At 38.0% G+C, this 16,640-nt stretch overlaps 1 protein-coding gene across 1 annotated transcript in view; it reads left to right on the forward strand.

The window, feature by feature from the left end:
• FOCAD (focadhesin) overlaps window positions 1–16,640 on the forward strand; it is a 144,466-nt gene that overhangs the window by 69,752 nt on the left and 58,074 nt on the right. The window contains exons 15-16 of the mRNA XM_075526933.1: window positions 646–772; window positions 16,307–16,441. Coding sequence (XP_075383048.1) covers window positions 646–772; window positions 16,307–16,441 — 262 coding nt within the window. The remainder of the gene's footprint in view (window positions 1–645; window positions 773–16,306; window positions 16,442–16,640) is intronic.

Below are 16,640 nucleotides of genomic sequence, written 5' to 3' on the forward strand. Positions count from 1 at the left end.
TGCATGTGAATCATCTAGCCAGGTGCTATTTACCCCAAGTTCTTACAGAAACAGTATGAGGAACTGCTGAATCAGTAGTTGACACCTTCCCCATCACTGCCTGGTAAAACGGAATGGATCCTAAAAGACTGGAAAGCAAACAAGCAGCCCATGCAGTCATTGAAGAAGAGACAAATGACATTCCAGCAGAAAAAAATTTGGAAAAATGCTCCTATCTGATGTAAGAGGGCCAAAATCTTTTGCTGCCAGACTCTCCACCAATACACAGTAGTGAGTACTTAGAGAAGACTACAACAAAGAAGCAAAGAATAGTGTCTTTAATAGCACACGTGGATTTTCCTTCTTAGTCGCTTCCTGAATGATGTAATCTTTTAGCATACACAGCATCCTTGGACAAAAACTTCCATAGCTTAACCTCTTGGTGATCTTTTATTTGGAACTTAATGTCTGCTGATTTAATTCTCCATGTCACTCAGCCTTTAGAGCTTTCTATCATATTCTCCCTTGTATCTTTTTTTCCCTCCCAGTTTTAGTCTGTTTTAGTTGTCACTAAAACAAAACCAATACTTAATGAATTTTTGGGTATAGAATAGAACTTGTGTGTATGCATGAATATTGCCTTGTATCACATGTTTTTTCCTTTAGGCCATACCAGCATGGAGCAGACATGTTGGCTGCAATTTCCCAGGTGTTAAATGAATGCACAAAACCTGATCAAGCTTCACCTGCTGCCATAGTGTTACAGGGTCTTCAGGCACTTTGTGAGGCTGAGGTAAGATTAAATTGGCTTGTCCTTGTGTTTCGTGTTCTGCTTGTGGGTCATGGACATTTTTCCTAGTTGGCTTTGGTTTTTTTAAGAGTGCATTGGTTTGTTGCAGAATTTTTTTTACTTCTGACAAATTTATTTCCTCTCTGCCAACATCAGTTGATTGCTCCTGGGAAAATGTACTGTGAACTTCTACTACTGCAGGTCAGCCCTTCAGTGCATGGGTTGTAATTTTAGGTCAGCTTTGCAGCTTGTTTCAAAGACATCAAATGTTCCATGCATTTTTCTTTGAGATTTAAAAAGAATGGTTGTTTGGCACGTAATTCTGATTTGCTGAAAAGTACGTGAATAATCTCATTTTTGATACCTTCTTACTGGCCTGTCCTGCTGGGTCTCATTCACACAGTGTACCTGATAGGGAGTGAAATCACTTGTAATGAGGAGGCTTCTGCTGTTTTACTCTAATGCATTCATTACTTACTGATGAAGAGGACAAGTAGGCATTGGAACGTGCTGCCCAGAGAGGTTGTGCTTTCTCCATCCTTGGAGGTTTTCATGTTCCTTTTTGGATACAACCCTGAGCAACTGGGTCTGATCTTATAGTGACCCTGCTTTGAGCAGGAGGTTGGACTAGGAATATCCTGAGGTCCCTTCCAACCCTAATTGTCCTATGATCCTACAGTATCCCTGAGTTAGGAGCCAAGGCTTTTTGTTTCCACAGTGACATCCCAGACGTGGTGGTGCAGGCACAGACATGCTGTGAATCACACTATAAACAAACTGTGGACTATGCAGGCCATCTGAGTTAGTGGACTAATGATAGCCTGCAGGAATATTTGGTTACCCGTTCTCTGCCAAACAGCAATTTTAAGTTTATCCACTTCTTCACTTTTAGTGCATTATTTACTGCAGTGAGGCCAATCCAACAAAATCCAGCCATTGCCACATTATACATTTGAAATCACGTCAGCAGTTCAAGAACAACATAGTAAATGGTTAGCAATCCATAGACGTTAGTATTCAGTATAGCTAAAAAGCTTCAGACAATGGCTACTAAGAACCAATTTACTCAGGGTAATTACTGTGTTTTCTTTCGGTATGGAGTTTGGCTCTTCTTAAGGTCACATAGATTCTTTGAATCCTGGCCTCAGTATTTAAGCAGTGTTTTCCCAGGCTGGACTACATTTAGACTTTGTTTCCTGCAGAGAAGCAGGAGCTAAACCTATGACAAATGTCACATCCTACTCTGAAAACCTAATTTGAGAATAGACATACTGTACCACTCTTGAGAAGTGGAAGGCTGAGACAACTCCAGGTACTCAGGATGGAAGGAAGGAAAGAATCACTTTGTGGACAGGTAGCAATTTTTCCTGTCCTAATTTTTCCAGGCCCTCCTCAGCTTGCTTTTTTCCCCCAATTTCATGCCAGTGTAATGTTCTGTGAGACCAGATCTACCACCCAGGTATACTGAAACTTTAATAGAGAATTCTCTTGTGGTTTGGTAAAGTGGGTAGCCATTTGGGTTAAGTAATACAGTCTGTCCCTTATTTAGTATTCAGACTCCACTTTGCAGGGCAGAAACCTTAAAGGGCATACTCATAGAGGTTGGTCAGAGGGTTTTGTTTTGGTGCTTTCTCTCTCTGCCACTGTCTCAGTAGATAACCATGAGAAAGGGATTTAATCTCTTTGAGCTTTTCCATGTGCAGCTGCTTAGGTGTAGGATTTTAGTGAGCACTTACTTTTCAGTCAACCAATATAACAAATTATGTTTTCATATGTATAATGTTGACGTAGTTGATGATGGAACCCTATACACCATGTGGCTTTGTCAAAGCTGAGTTCTGAGAGTCTCAGAAAATAATGCTATACTAAAACGTGCTGTAACGTGGATTTTTTTGGTCGAATGTTGTGGAGGAATAGTTTTCCATTTTGTTGACTGCAGTAATTATTTTGTGTAAAGGTAATGGCTTTACCCAAAGTACATACTACATGAATAGCATCAAGAGTATTAGCGTAGCTTTTGTGGGACTTACAAGAAGGGCTAGCCCTCCCTCCCCCCCTGCTTTTTTTGGTAGGTATAACAAAAGGCCTTTAATGAATAGTTCACAATGACTTGAACATCAAAAATGTAAAATACACACCGTTCTTGCCAGGCCACATTTCCTATTTCTGGGCAAATATTTTGGCTTTTTTCCAGTGATTTCAACAGAAGCCAGTGTGCTTCCTATGAGGCCATCTATCCTGGCATCTAATTGATTTCATGTATCAAGTAATGCACGCAAGCCAAGAAACATTCAAGAATGAAAATGCTAAGCGTAGTATTTAAAATCCTTTTCCAGGCTTTTTGTGGAAGTGGTTTCTTGCTGTTTATTCCCTCAGTCCACATTTATTTATTTTATTGGTCAGAAAGAAACCAGCATAACATAGTAATATAATTAACTGAAAAGTTGTGTGAGAACAAATCATGTTGACTAAGTTTAACATTTAGTAGAAATTACAAAGCTGGATGTTGTTTAAACAGTGTACACTTAAAAACTGTACTCTTAAAATGGTGGGTTTGTGTTGAGATGTTGTCAGAGGATCATTACCACCTTCTTGGGCTCAAGCTTCTGCCAGTGTCACTTTCTCAGGTCTGATTTACTCCTCATTCTCTTTTTGCTTTACTTTATATCCTTGGCCTTGTACATAGTTAACATCATAATTTTTATTTGAACTCTTTAGCCAGTAGCATAGGTGCGATTCCCTACCTGTGCAGATCAGCTGTTGAAGGGAGCTGCCAGGCTCACAGGGTGAACTCTGTATAGGTAAGGTTTTTTCCACATACTGAATGAGTGAGTAAAATAAGTTGATTAGGAACCTTATTGGCCTGTGTTCAATCTCACTGTTCTGGTGAACACCCACCATCAGAATATTTGCCATTTTACTTTTCCTGATTACCTGCTACTGCTCCTAAAAGTGCTGCTGCTGCTTGGTTTTTTTTCCATCTGAACAGTGTGATTTATGCCCTCATTGAATGAAAATTGTGTTACCAGCTCCACTTTCAAGTTGGCTGCCAAAATCCATTTCGGTGCATCTTCATCACTGGTGTGATTTCTGGTTTTTGAAAGCTGGAAATGTCAAAGATATTGTGGCAATGTAAATGTAATTTTTCCTCTTACAAATGCATTATGTTACAACATAGAATCATAAAATAGTTTGGGTTGGAAGGGACCTTTAAAGGTCATCTAGTCACAAACAGTTCCTCCTTCTGCACCTGCCTCTGTACCCAACCTCTTTTCATCTTGGAAACATTCGCTACAGTGGCAACTTCATTTTCTGTCACTTGATTAGGATGTATGGCATACTAGTGTAGTCTAGCTGGTGTTACCATATTGTTTTCTTCTCTTCCTCTCCCTATTTTTGCTTTTCCAGGCTTTGCCATTTTATGTATTTCGGCACTTTGTTTGCTTTTTTTTTTCCTCAAGGCCAGAACAGAATTCTAACCTTGTCTTCTGGTTTTGCTAATAAGATAGATAGTACTCTTGCGCTTTTTGTAAGAAATGGTATACAGTGATAGCTTGGGGGACACTGAATACCTTCAGGAAGACTAAATTCGTCAGTGTATTTTAGGTAGAGAAGTTACTACTTTTTCTAAGCTTAAGAAAATTTTATTTTCTTCAGAGCACACAATATGACTTAAAATTTTAATAAATGTTGTCTTAAACTTTGTAATTTAAAACACTAACAGTGGCTTTTAACTTGCATGTTACTTCTCCCGTTTGGTCTTCAACTTTGTGTTGGAGTCATTGCAGACACAAAATAAATTAAGGAAACTTCTGCTGCAAGTAGTTGTAATCTGTTAGCAGAAAGTGGAAAACTGCTTATGTAGTCCACAAAAAGCATTCCCCTTTTGTAGCTGAAATTTCAATGTAAGCATTTTCCATCTGAATGTGGACAAACTCTATAGACAGAATGATCATGGCCAAACTTTTTACCGTGGAAATGGCATTGAGGAGTGATTTGGCTGTTAATCCTCAGGATTAATAGTAGCGCTTCTGCCTCTGTGGCACCATCACGTTGTCAAGTCAGCTGGTTTTGGAGTGTTAGGCAAAATGTGTTTTGAAAAGAAGATGGTTTTATTTACTCTAATTTATTCCTAGATGATATTGTCCACAAATGTCACAGGGCAGCCAGGGTCATTTTTTGTTATCACAGTGTGTGTCAAGAGTCCAATACTCTCTGACCAGGTTATTTTAGATATTCCATGCGTGGAGGATGTAATGTGTAATATCATATTTACTTATTTGAAGATAGTTGTTACACAGGATTTCTGATTCAGCAGAGTGATACAAAATATACCAAAATCACAATGCAAATGTAAATTACACTTAGCAAAACATGGCAATTGCAATATACAGTTCAATCACAATACCAATGTGATTCCTATTACTGGTCTCTATAATATGCTCACTGTCACGGTGCTCAGTGTCCCCAGTCACCAGGAAGGAATATGTGGGTTGAAGCCAGCTCAAGCCCGTTGCTGTCTTCGAAATTCTTTTGTTGGCTGTCTAGTTTTTATACTCTGTGTTGGGCTGAGCCACATGTTCACTCCCCCATAGGCTGGTCTGACTGACTCAGGGACATGTTCACACTCTTTTAATGAACTGGGGAGAAACATTAACACCATCAGTTGATCCACTGAACTGTTTATAGCTGTGTATCTAAAACAAAGGTCCTCTTTGGGTTGAGTCAGTTTCTTTGCAACAGCTGTGGTCAGTCCCACCCTGCATCATTCTGTGAGCTTCATGGGCACATCACCTTTGCCCATCTGAGCGTTCTTCTATTGTAGGGGTTTATTGGTCAGTCACAGTGTGTAGCACTTAGGCAAAGCAACGATATGCCCTTTACTTTTTGCAGGTTGCAGGTATTTCTGTAGCTGGCTGTTAAGTGTAACAGCAGTAGAGGATGTGTCTGGTGGGTTTTGCTGCAATTACATGTTCTGGAAAGATTCTGATAAGTTTGATCCTAATTGTAGTTTAGAGGAGATTCTGAATTTCAAGCAATCATCATGAAAGATGTGGAGCTGCTCTGCAATAAATGATGAATACGATATGTTGACTTGGTTACTGACATGTTTACTGTCTGGATATACTGATTCAGTTTTAAAGTTTTACCAAAAAGCTAGAAAGGAAGACAAATAATTCAAGAGTAATTATCTGAAGATCATTTTGGGAGAATGACACACTAAGGAATCTGTTTTATATTTCTGCTGAACCTACTGGATTGTTTTAATAAGAATTGCAGTTGTACTGGGATACCCTTTTTTCTGTTGTGCATACTCTAGGAAGAGATGTTAAGGTTGCTAAGAGGTGATGGAGTTGTTTAGAAAGCTGTTAAATGAGACCCATTCCCAGCTGCGTTTTCTAGGTTATTTGAAGTCCCCAGTTCTGCGTAAGTCATTTTTTCAGAGTTCCAGAAGTTTTGAGCAGTATAAGTATGTCTTTACTTCAAAAAATCAAGAAGAAAACCCCTTTTCTCATTTGGTATGTTTTTAGGATAGAAAACACATAGGCTGTAAGATGATGGCTGCAGAACTGTGATCACAGGGAACCATCAGCTATGCCAACCGCAATCAAAAGGCTTGAGAGCTGTTGTTATGCAAGTGTTGTGGTCCATTATCCACCCAAAAGGAGAGGAATCTTGTAACTTGCTTTCATTGGAAGAGGTTGTGATACCTGCAGGTATGAAAGGGTGAACCCAAACAACCATAAAGAGCTAAGGAATGTTACAAGCAATTTTTGCACCTATTATTTTACCACTATTAAAGCCACCATTCCTCCTTACAAAGCAAGTTAAATAGTCCCTGCGTAACCTAATCCAGTTGGCCCTCATTTGTGGGGTCGGTTGGGCTAGGTGACCTCCAGAGGTCCCTTCCAACCTAAGTTATTCTCTGAGTCAAGGATTCTGTTACAGACTTGGTGCACCAACCTTGCTGAGTTTTGGTATGAATGGATATTTGTCTCAGAGGAAATATTGTTTAAAATTATGTGCTTCTCTGACTTGCTCTGCCCCAGATCAGAAGTGAAATTTGATTTAAATGTTGTTGTTCCCTATTTTCTCCCATGATTTCACACCCTCTTAAGGTAGTAGGTCACCTGGAACGAGCGCTTTTTCTCTCCTTGACATCAGTAAAGCTTAGCTTTTAGTTTTTCCCCTCTAGCAAATATGTTTCCAGTCAGTGCTTTATCCAGCAGTAAGCTTGCTATTTTAAAATAAATTTTAAAAATAACAAGAGAACACAAATGTAAAACAAAATGTACTGTACCAGAACTGAGAGCTTGTAAGTTATATGGTTGTTCATGTCTCAAGATGACAATGATACGTCAATTTGAACAAATACAGAATTAAAAAACCCATAAAGAACATAAAGAAGAAAACACACTTAAAAAGAACTTTTACCAAAGTGTGTCACTAGTGTGTCTAGGACTGTGAACGTACATTTTCTGATTAGCACTGATTCTTTTTCTGCAGATAGTAATTGGCATATCAGTGTCATAAAGTAAAGTTCTCTTATCTCACTAGTTTCCTAGAGCGTATTGCATTGTCAGAGGACAGCTTTGTCCAGCTCAGCAGTGACTCTGGAATCACAGGGCTTTTCCTTGGGGATTCATGACTAGCAGAGAAAGTTCATCACAAGATGTTTATCACAGTCACCTATTCCTCCAGAAAGACATGATGTGAAGATTATTACTGCTTTTATAACTTTTTTATGTACTTTTAAAAAATTTGTGTGTAAAGTGCTGCTCTCCTGTCTTCCCCGCTGTTCCCATCCCCCTGCTCCATTGTTTCACATTACATCATTTGGTAGGAGGTTTTCTGTGGGTCTACCATTATGTTATGAGTCTAGAAAATGCCTTCTGAAAGGAGTCAAAGGAATTCTACAGTCTTAACCTTTTAAGAGTAAGAAAATATTTTTTTAAGGAACAAAGAAAAAATTCCTTTTTAAAGGAATTTTTAAGTGTTACAGCAACTGAGGATCAAGTCTGTTAATGACAGGTCAGAATGCACAGCTATGCTCAGTGATGGTTTTAATATCCTCTAGCTTCTGTATTTATTGTGTACCAGATGATGTTTAGCCAGGTTAAATCACATTCCTTCTTCAGATCAATTCACCAAGTTTATTTGTGTTATTACCCAGTCTGAAGTTGTATGAGATCCACTTCAAAAACAAGCATTTAGTTGTCAGTAGTGTTTGGACAGGTGAGACATACTGTAAATTCTCCTTTTTCTCAGAATGCAACAAAAATTTTGAAGTTGTGGTGTATGCCAGGATGCACTATTTCTTTAGCTGAGACAAAAACCACACACACATGCCCTTCTTAACAGATCTCTCCTTGAGCTGCTTTTAATGAATTTCTTTCTGTCCTAGTTTAAAATTAAGTAGAATTTAACAACCTGATTTAACTTATGTTGGTTCTGTTGTCATTTTGTAACAAAGAAAAATTTTTCTTCTTCTGCTGATACCAACAGTGTTTAAAATGAGGAAAAAAGTGACTTCCTGCAAGCTCCTCTGCTATTAACTGAGTATGCAAGGGCAGTGTGTTATTTTTGGTTGGGAAGCATGCAAAGCAAACATGCCTTATATTGTAGCAGAAGAGAATGTAATCATTTGAAGAATGTGTTTATTTTAAAGGCATCCGATGAGAAGTGAAACACACAAACATACCCCTGCACTATTTTAAAGTTATTTTTTGATATTTAGAAAAGTTTTCCTTTTGCATTCTTGAAGAGCTACAGTTTCCAAAATGCTAGTACTTTATGATTTCTGGATGCAGCAAAGCAATTTTTCAAACATTCCCACCTTAACTGCAAAGGACCAAAATTTGGTTGGGACATTTTTAGATCTGACACTTGGATGTTGGATTATTGAATTAAATTTTCATGTTTGAGCTGGCATCTATCAGAGTGGCATGTTATAGGACCATCTTCTTTAGACTTGGAACTCTATTGCAAGTGTTCTTTGCAAAAGCAGAAACATTCCGGGTGTTGTTGGTCAGTTTCTGGATTTCCATCAAATTTAAGGTGCTCTTAAAAGATCAGAACCATCATACAGTAGGAGAGTTTTAATTTTGTCAGAAATGGCAAAAGAACTTTGCTCAATGGCTCTAAATTGTGGTTATATAATTGAACACCACAGAACTGAAAAATATTATTACTCAAACTATGATAATGTCTCTACTGTTTTGTGGTTTCATTTAATAGTTTGATATAGGCTGATGCTATTTTTGTCACTGTGTTGAATTCAATGTGAAGTGGGGTTGCAATTCAGAACACTGTGTTCCCAGTGTGGTCATGGATCCTAGAAATGTGAGCAGTTCCTCAATTTAGAGCTTTTTTACTAGCTGCTAGAATAATATGTGCCTTTCTAATCGGAGAAAACACTGTCTTTGGAGAATTCCACTGATTCTTATCTGTGTTGTTTAGCTTCATGCCCAGCTATTTAAGGGGACTGTGGTGAAGATAATCCCGTGTTCAGTATCGGTCCAGAGTGCCACATACTGAAAAGACAGGAGAATGCCTTAGACAGGAGCATCCTTGTTCTGTCTTACAGTTAAGACCCTTCATGCTGCTCAGTCCTGCCAGCATCTCAGTGTTCTGCAGGACTTGAGCCTTCAATTCTTTGAGTTTATAATCTATGCAAGAGTGGAGCTGCACACCTTTGGACTTTGGACAACTAACTGATACACTGTACCTTGGATTTTGTCTCAGTGCCTGGCCAGTACCTCAAGACCTCATCCAAACTGAAGGTTCTTTTAATTTTTTTTTCTCCTCGCTTTAGGGCTTTAGACAGTGGCAGTGTTATGATGAAGGGTCAAGTCTGAAACTTCGCTGGCAACATTTTTTGATGGCTAAAGCACTTTCTTTTGTCTGGATCTCCTTTTATTTAAAAACAAACCCCCTAAATACAAGTATCAGGGAAACGAACAAAATGGTGTTCTTTACCTTTTCCCCTCCAGAACAATACAAGAGCAGTGGTGAGTGAGGAAATGGAAACATTTGATTGTGAAAGACTGAAAAGACCCACAAAAAAGTGTGAATGTAATCTTAACATTTTTTGTTTAGTATGATCCAGCTTTTTTTTTTTCCTAAGAAGTTCATCTCTCAAGTAATACAACTTGTTAGACTTGGTGCATTTTGGGACTGTGTGTTATGTTTCATATGCTGTGATCCTGACTGAGACAGCATGTTGACAGTTGCAGTCTAGTAAGGCATTTCAGCACATGCTGAGCATGCTAGAGACTGGCAAGTCATTGATTACAAAAACAGAACAGTCAAAAGTGGCATATGCTGGCATATGTATATTGCTGTACTGAAGAATGCATTTTTCTGAAAGTAAAGGATGCCTATGCTCTTCAATAAAATGTTTAGCATTTGGAAACTGATTTAGAAACACAGCCTGTTTCTTTTAGCCAGTAGAAAAACTCAATTTCTGCTGGACTTCCACTTCTCAAGATAGACATATATCAATAGATTTCAAATCAGTAGTAAGTTAATATCATATCTGCTATTAGTATGAATGTTTTATACATACAGTAAAGAAAATAAATCCTTTCTGTCTGTGAAAGGAAAAAAATAGTTAAAATTGATTTTATAGTGAAAGTATTTTGGTCTTGACAAAACTACTGAAATACTATTTATTCACTACAGTCTGCTAAGTACTAGATCCTGTATGGCAGTAATACTACAGTTAGTGCATATGATGCTTACATGTACATGAATATGTGTGGAAAACAACTCTCAGTAGAACACTGTGTAAGGTACCATATGATTGTTGTAATACTATTGTTTATGTGTGACTTAATGGAGGGCCAATGTTTTTGGCATACCAAATATACCTGGTACAAAACCAATATGTTGTTTCAATGTAGCTGATAAAAGACATTTGATATATGTTGTTCTTGCAGATTTCACTAGCTCCATCTGTCGTGGGGTTTAACACTGAAAATGGTAATACGTCTAGTTGTTCCAAACAATTATCAGAGTGCAGTTTCCCATTACTTAGGCGTGGTATGGATATCTGCTAAATCTGAAACTTCTGTTAGATTGCTGCCTATTTTTATGGCCTTTTTTTCACCTGTTAGCTGAAATTGGAGAATGTGTGTGATACTATAGGAAAGAATGAAATGAAACGTTCTTGGCTAGCTCATCATTTTGTAATCTTCCTAAATGACAATATCAAATGAGACCCCATGAACACACAACTTTATTTGTTTCTCTGCATATTAATACAAGGTGTATTGTCCGTTTCTAGACAACTAGCTCGTTACAAAGTTAAAATTTCTAGATAGTTTAGTTTAGTAAGAACCTATAGTGCTAACAGATATGTCTGTCTTTCTGAATACTGGAAGAGATATTTTCTTATTCTTGCAAACAGTGTGTTTTGAAAGATGGGAAAGAGAGGCATCATTTTCACTTGGAATGTTATCAGATTAGGTGTTTCTAGCCATCAGTGGTCGTTACCATAGAAACATCCTCATGGGTTTGCTATTCTTGAAATGGATTCAACTCAAAAGGCATCTTCAGTTTTTTAAATTGCACTCTAAAATGTGTTTTGCACTCACTGAAGTGACTGCTTAATTCGGCAATTACCTGAATTCAGTGATACCAAGCATGCTGGTTTTTTCAGTGAAGAATAACATTAAAACTATCTTTCTTAATGCCTTTGTGGAATACGTTCATAAACATTCCTTCATTTGATTTCATTACATAGATGAATTTGTATTTCTCTTTGACTGAGTCTTCTGTTACTTTGCTTTAATTTCATAGACCTGGAGGAAATTTTCATGGCATTTGCTCAGATTGTTTAAAGAAGAGTTTTGATTTGCAGTTCTGGTATGTTTTCCCCTTTAAAAGGCTGAGTATATATACTCATACCTTGCTTTGCCATAGCTATTTTTTCTTTTTTGTCTAGACTTTGGTTCTAAGCCTGAATTGGTATGGGTTTGGTATTTTTCTTTGTTTTGTTGTTGTGGTTTCATGGGGTGGGGGGAAGTTGGTGTTTGTTGGGGTTTGGGGTTTGGTTTTTTTTGCTTTGTGGCTCTTCCTGTTTTGCCCCATTTTTGTTGCAGTGGAGCCTGGAATCTGAAAGACAAATGGTAGCAACAGATAAATTCCAGACAGAATTATTTTAGGTATTGTGGCAAAATCTGAGAAGTGAAATTCTCCACAGGGAGCAATGTGAGGTTTGACCAAATGCTGCAGGGAAATTACTTACGTTTTCACTAGAATACATGGCTCCTTACAGAGAGAGAGCATGGGCAACTAGAAAAATCTCAAAAGGAAAAATGAGAAGGTTTTAGTACCAATAATACTGTCTAGTCAAGCTTCCTGTGGAACTTGACTACTACTTTTTGTGACTTTTGTATAATTCTTCAGCTAGACCTGTATTACTGGCTGAGCATCTTAGATATGTTTTTCAGTGCCTAGAAAAGCAAAATGTTGTAGTGACTGCTCATTGAGCTGCCATGCAGATCTTTAAAGGTGAAAATAAGCCAGGTGAGGCTTATTTTTATCCATGAAGGGCTAAGCAGGACCAATTATGTCTCACTGCTCTGCTGTAGTTAGAGTAATAGTGTAAACGTGTAGTCATTATTTTCTTCACTATACAAAGTTGATTAAGTTGTGGTGAATAGCTAGAGAATAGTTATGGCCTAGTATACTGTCTTTCAGCTTTATAGAAGGTAGGATGAATACAGAAGACATCACTGATGGCAGCAGCATAATTTCTAATCCTTAGAAACATTCTAAACACCTAATCCCAAATGTTGTGAATGTGACCTGACACAGCAATGAGCGTGTGGATGGTCTGAAACATGGGCTCATTGATATATAGATGGCTCATTTTTCATCTCAAATGTGCGTTAGTCCTAGCGGTAAATGTTGACATTATTTTGATATACTTAATAAAGAGCATAGATTAATGGTTTAAAAGAAAAAAAAAAAAAGATTGATAAGCCTTACACCGGAACGAGTGGATATGGAACAGGCTCATGCAGTATCCCTATTTTGCTCAGCAAAGAATCACTGCAGCATCTGGTGAAATCATCGTTTGAAATCACGGTGCCCTACCTGCAGAACAAAAGATGATCTTTTCACCGAAGATCTTAGGGTTCAATCTGAGCTCTAGAAGCTGAATACAAACCTGTGAGCATACAAAAAAGATGACTTGCATGATGAACAGATCGTGTGCATCATCAGTCTGGTAGTTGCCCGTTACTTCAGGTCTTATGGCAAAGAGAAACCAGTAAGCGAATAGTGAAATAACTGTGAATTTTTAAGACAAACTCTCATCTAAGAGTACATGGAGGAATGTGAAGGTGCTTATTTGACTATCAGGTGGGTAGGTGAGTTAAACTGGTAGTTTGAGCTGATTTTGCAGTGTAAATTGTTCCCTTCCTACTGAAGGAGTAATGAGGTGAGGATAATGGGAATAGGGGTATTAGCCATGAATGGATTTGAAGTTGAAGACGAGTGTTTCATTGGACTGCCTTCCTTTTCCAAAAGGACCAGAGTGATGCTTACTTCTTGAACTTCCTTTTCCTCAAGTTGGAAGGTGAGAAAGGCCATTCGCTTTGACTGTGTAAGTCATCCTAGATTTCTAAAAGCTTCTGAATTGGTGTGAGGAACAGTCTGAAGAATTTCCAGCGTGTATAAAATTATTCAAATCACTTGCAGACTTGAAGAAGAACCTATAGAGTAGGCCACAGTTCAGCTTGAAATCTTCCTGTACACTGCTGTTATTCTTTATAAAATACTGCAGTGAACATAAGCAGTAGACAGAAAGGGCTTTTTTAGCATCCCTAAGTGGAACTATTCACGTTTGTGCGGATACTTTTTTTGTGTGTGAGTGCTCTGCATAAAGCAGGTTTTATTGTCATCTGAAGCCTGAATCATGTTTTCTTGGAAATACAGCTGAGCATCAGGAATTTCTGGGTGAAGTGGAACACTGCCAGTTTTTTCATTTGAATGTTACTGCTTGCAGCTTTCAGAAAATCCCTCTGTACTTATATTCATGCTGTGCTGTGCTGACTTGCAACACTAGGAAAAAGAGAAAAATAAAAGCTTGCATTTCAGCTCTGTGCAGCATTACTGCTGCACAGCAGTAATTCCTTTACTTTAGGAGGACCTTCTGTCTGAAGAAATCAAAATGCTTTTGTAACAATTAATCTGTAAAACTCTCCTGTGATTATTCCTTTTTTCAGCTAGGAGAAATCAAAGCCTTCACTTTCTTCCAAAGCTTCAACAAAATAAAACTCCAGTATCTGCCTCCTCATCCTTTCATATGACCAAAAAGATTACTCTTTTCTATCTATACTGTAAAATTTTGTACTAATTATGTGTGGCACTGAGTTTCCAGGCACAATATCTCAAGTGCCTTGATGACAATTTACTTAACAATTTCAGAGACTCATGACTTTGAATTAAGGGTAGTTTGGTAAAGTGCTTAAGGATAATCATGAACTTAAGCACAAAAAGTGATCTTGTATTCAGTGGGATTGTTCATGTATTTAAAGCTAGGCCAAAAGTGGAGTGCCTTTTTGAATTGAGGTCTGAAAAGTAAAGCATGTCTCTAGAATATTCTTCCAGACAGCTTGCCATGAGAGTGAACTAGCTACTGACTTGATAAACAGAGCCAATATTTTAATATTTTCTGTGAAACAACACTGTAATACAGAGGTTGCTGTAAATATGTTTTATAACGCACTTGGTTCTTGTTTTTACTCAGTGTAATGTCTGTGAGCCCTAGAAGTCATAGCTGGCTAGGGCAAAAAAGCCAAGAGATTTGTTGTTGAGGGTTTGTTGTTTGGTGCTAATGAAACCATTCAGTTGTGAGAAACAAGCTGTAGAACTCCCACCCCCGGCTGGCCTCCCCCCCTGCCCCCCCTTTTTTTTTTCCTTACAGCTGACAATCTCATATGGATTTTGGCTATTGGTGTATATAATTAAAAGAAATATTCATATCTGTTGAGCTGGCTAACTAATGCTTTTTACCATGCTGTAATGCTTCCCAGTGTATGCTGGATCTGCATGAGAATTCTCTTCTGATAGTCTTTTTGCTATGTAACCACCAGGGTACTTGTATCTAGTAATTAAATTTTGAAACTTAATTCTTCAGCTTTCCATACCCTCTATAGGTATTAAAGAGCAATTTAGATTTCTTTCTATGCAGAGTGTTACCTTTCTGTTGGCAGATTTCAATTTTTTGTTGTTGTTTTTTCCCAGTGATTTGTAATCTGTGGAAAAAATACCAACCTTAGAACCATACCCTGCAAGTGCTCTGAGTATTTAATTTTATGATCTGCAATGACAATTTACATTGCTTTTCAGGGTATCTTTGTCCTATAACCAAATATTGGCCTCCTGAGTTGGAAAAAAAAAAAACAGAAAAAGCATGATTTTTCTAGTTCATATTGGATTCTTTGTAGCATGGAAGCCTGCAGATACCTCTGTTTTTACCTGCCATTGCCAATATTTTGTTATGGTTGCTTCCCACCCCACCTCACCCCACCCCATCCCCCCCCACCCCATCCCCCTTCCTTCTCTCTTGAGGACCTAACAGCTGGGATTGCAGAAGTGTATGTAAAGTGATTTCAGCTTCTATTTAATGCACAGTTACTTTCTGGGTTTTAGTATAACTGCAAAGGCAGATTTAAAAGGCTGAAGTTACTGTGTTCTAAGGACTTGGGAAGGAAATGACAAGACTCCAAATCCATTATTAACAGAATAAAAATAAATTCTATGATTTTCAAACCAGTTTCACAGTTTTTGTAAGTTAACAATTGGAAGCATGATGTTACTATCATCTGTGGTTTCCTGACAGATTTTTTTTTTTTATGTTTCTGGTTCATTGAAGTGATTTCTCACTATAAATTGTAAGAACTGACCTACTTAGTATAGAGCTAATGAAGACATGGTGTTAGTGTTTATTTTAGTTTGACATTTTCCCAACGATTTCTGGATTCCTGCAGTTTTGCATTCTTCTTTTGTTCTGCAAATTTGGTTGGATTTGGTTGTGTTTAAAGGTAAAGGGCATTTTGTTTTGGAGGGCTCCCAGGGAACATAGCTTCCTCTGTAGCTTCCTCTGCTTTCATCCTGTTGAACTCCCAGAGGTAGCTTGCTTGTAAGCTAATTTGAACAAGTGGAGTAGAGCAGTATATGAAGATGCATCTAAAGCCTTATGTGTATTGCTAACAGTGTCCTATTTATTTCTACTGGTAGTGTAGTCTAACAGGAGCTGCTGGAAGGCCGGGGCTTATGTAAGCTGCTTTATTTAGTGAAGCATTGTGCAGTATTATTGCATGATGTCAATTAATATACTGCGACACTGTTAATACAGGTGAATTTTTAACATGCTTGCTTTCTTTTTTCTTTTTCTTTTTATGAACCCTATATTAATTCCTGTTCCCAAGCAGGAAGAAAGAAGGCAAATGCTGGAAAGAAATGTTGCTTAAGCCAAGTTGGAATTACTGTTAGTAATGGTGCCTCCCACTTTCCCTCCAGGTTGTTTGCATCCGTTCTACATGGAATGCTCTGTCACCAAAGCTGAGTTGTGATACAAGACCCCTCATTTTAAAAGCTCTGAATGAATTGTTTGCCCTGGTTCCCTCATTAACAGTGAATACAAATGAATATGAGGTACGTACTCATGGACTAAGGTGAGTCTCTTCTTTTAGTATATCTTTGTATATGAGTTTTAAATCTGCCTACTTGTTTTTAATAGGCACCCACTGCCTAATTCAGGTTAATTATAATGCACATTTCTATACAGTTTCATGATTTTAGCTTGCGTTAGTGAATCCTGGGAGATAGGTGAGAAATTCCAGTGCAAGGTTGA

Source organism: Mycteria americana, chromosome Z (assembly GCF_035582795.1).
Source record: "Mycteria americana isolate JAX WOST 10 ecotype Jacksonville Zoo and Gardens chromosome Z, USCA_MyAme_1.0, whole genome shotgun sequence".
In the NCBI taxonomy this organism is placed as follows: Eukaryota; Metazoa; Chordata; class Aves; order Ciconiiformes; family Ciconiidae; genus Mycteria; species Mycteria americana.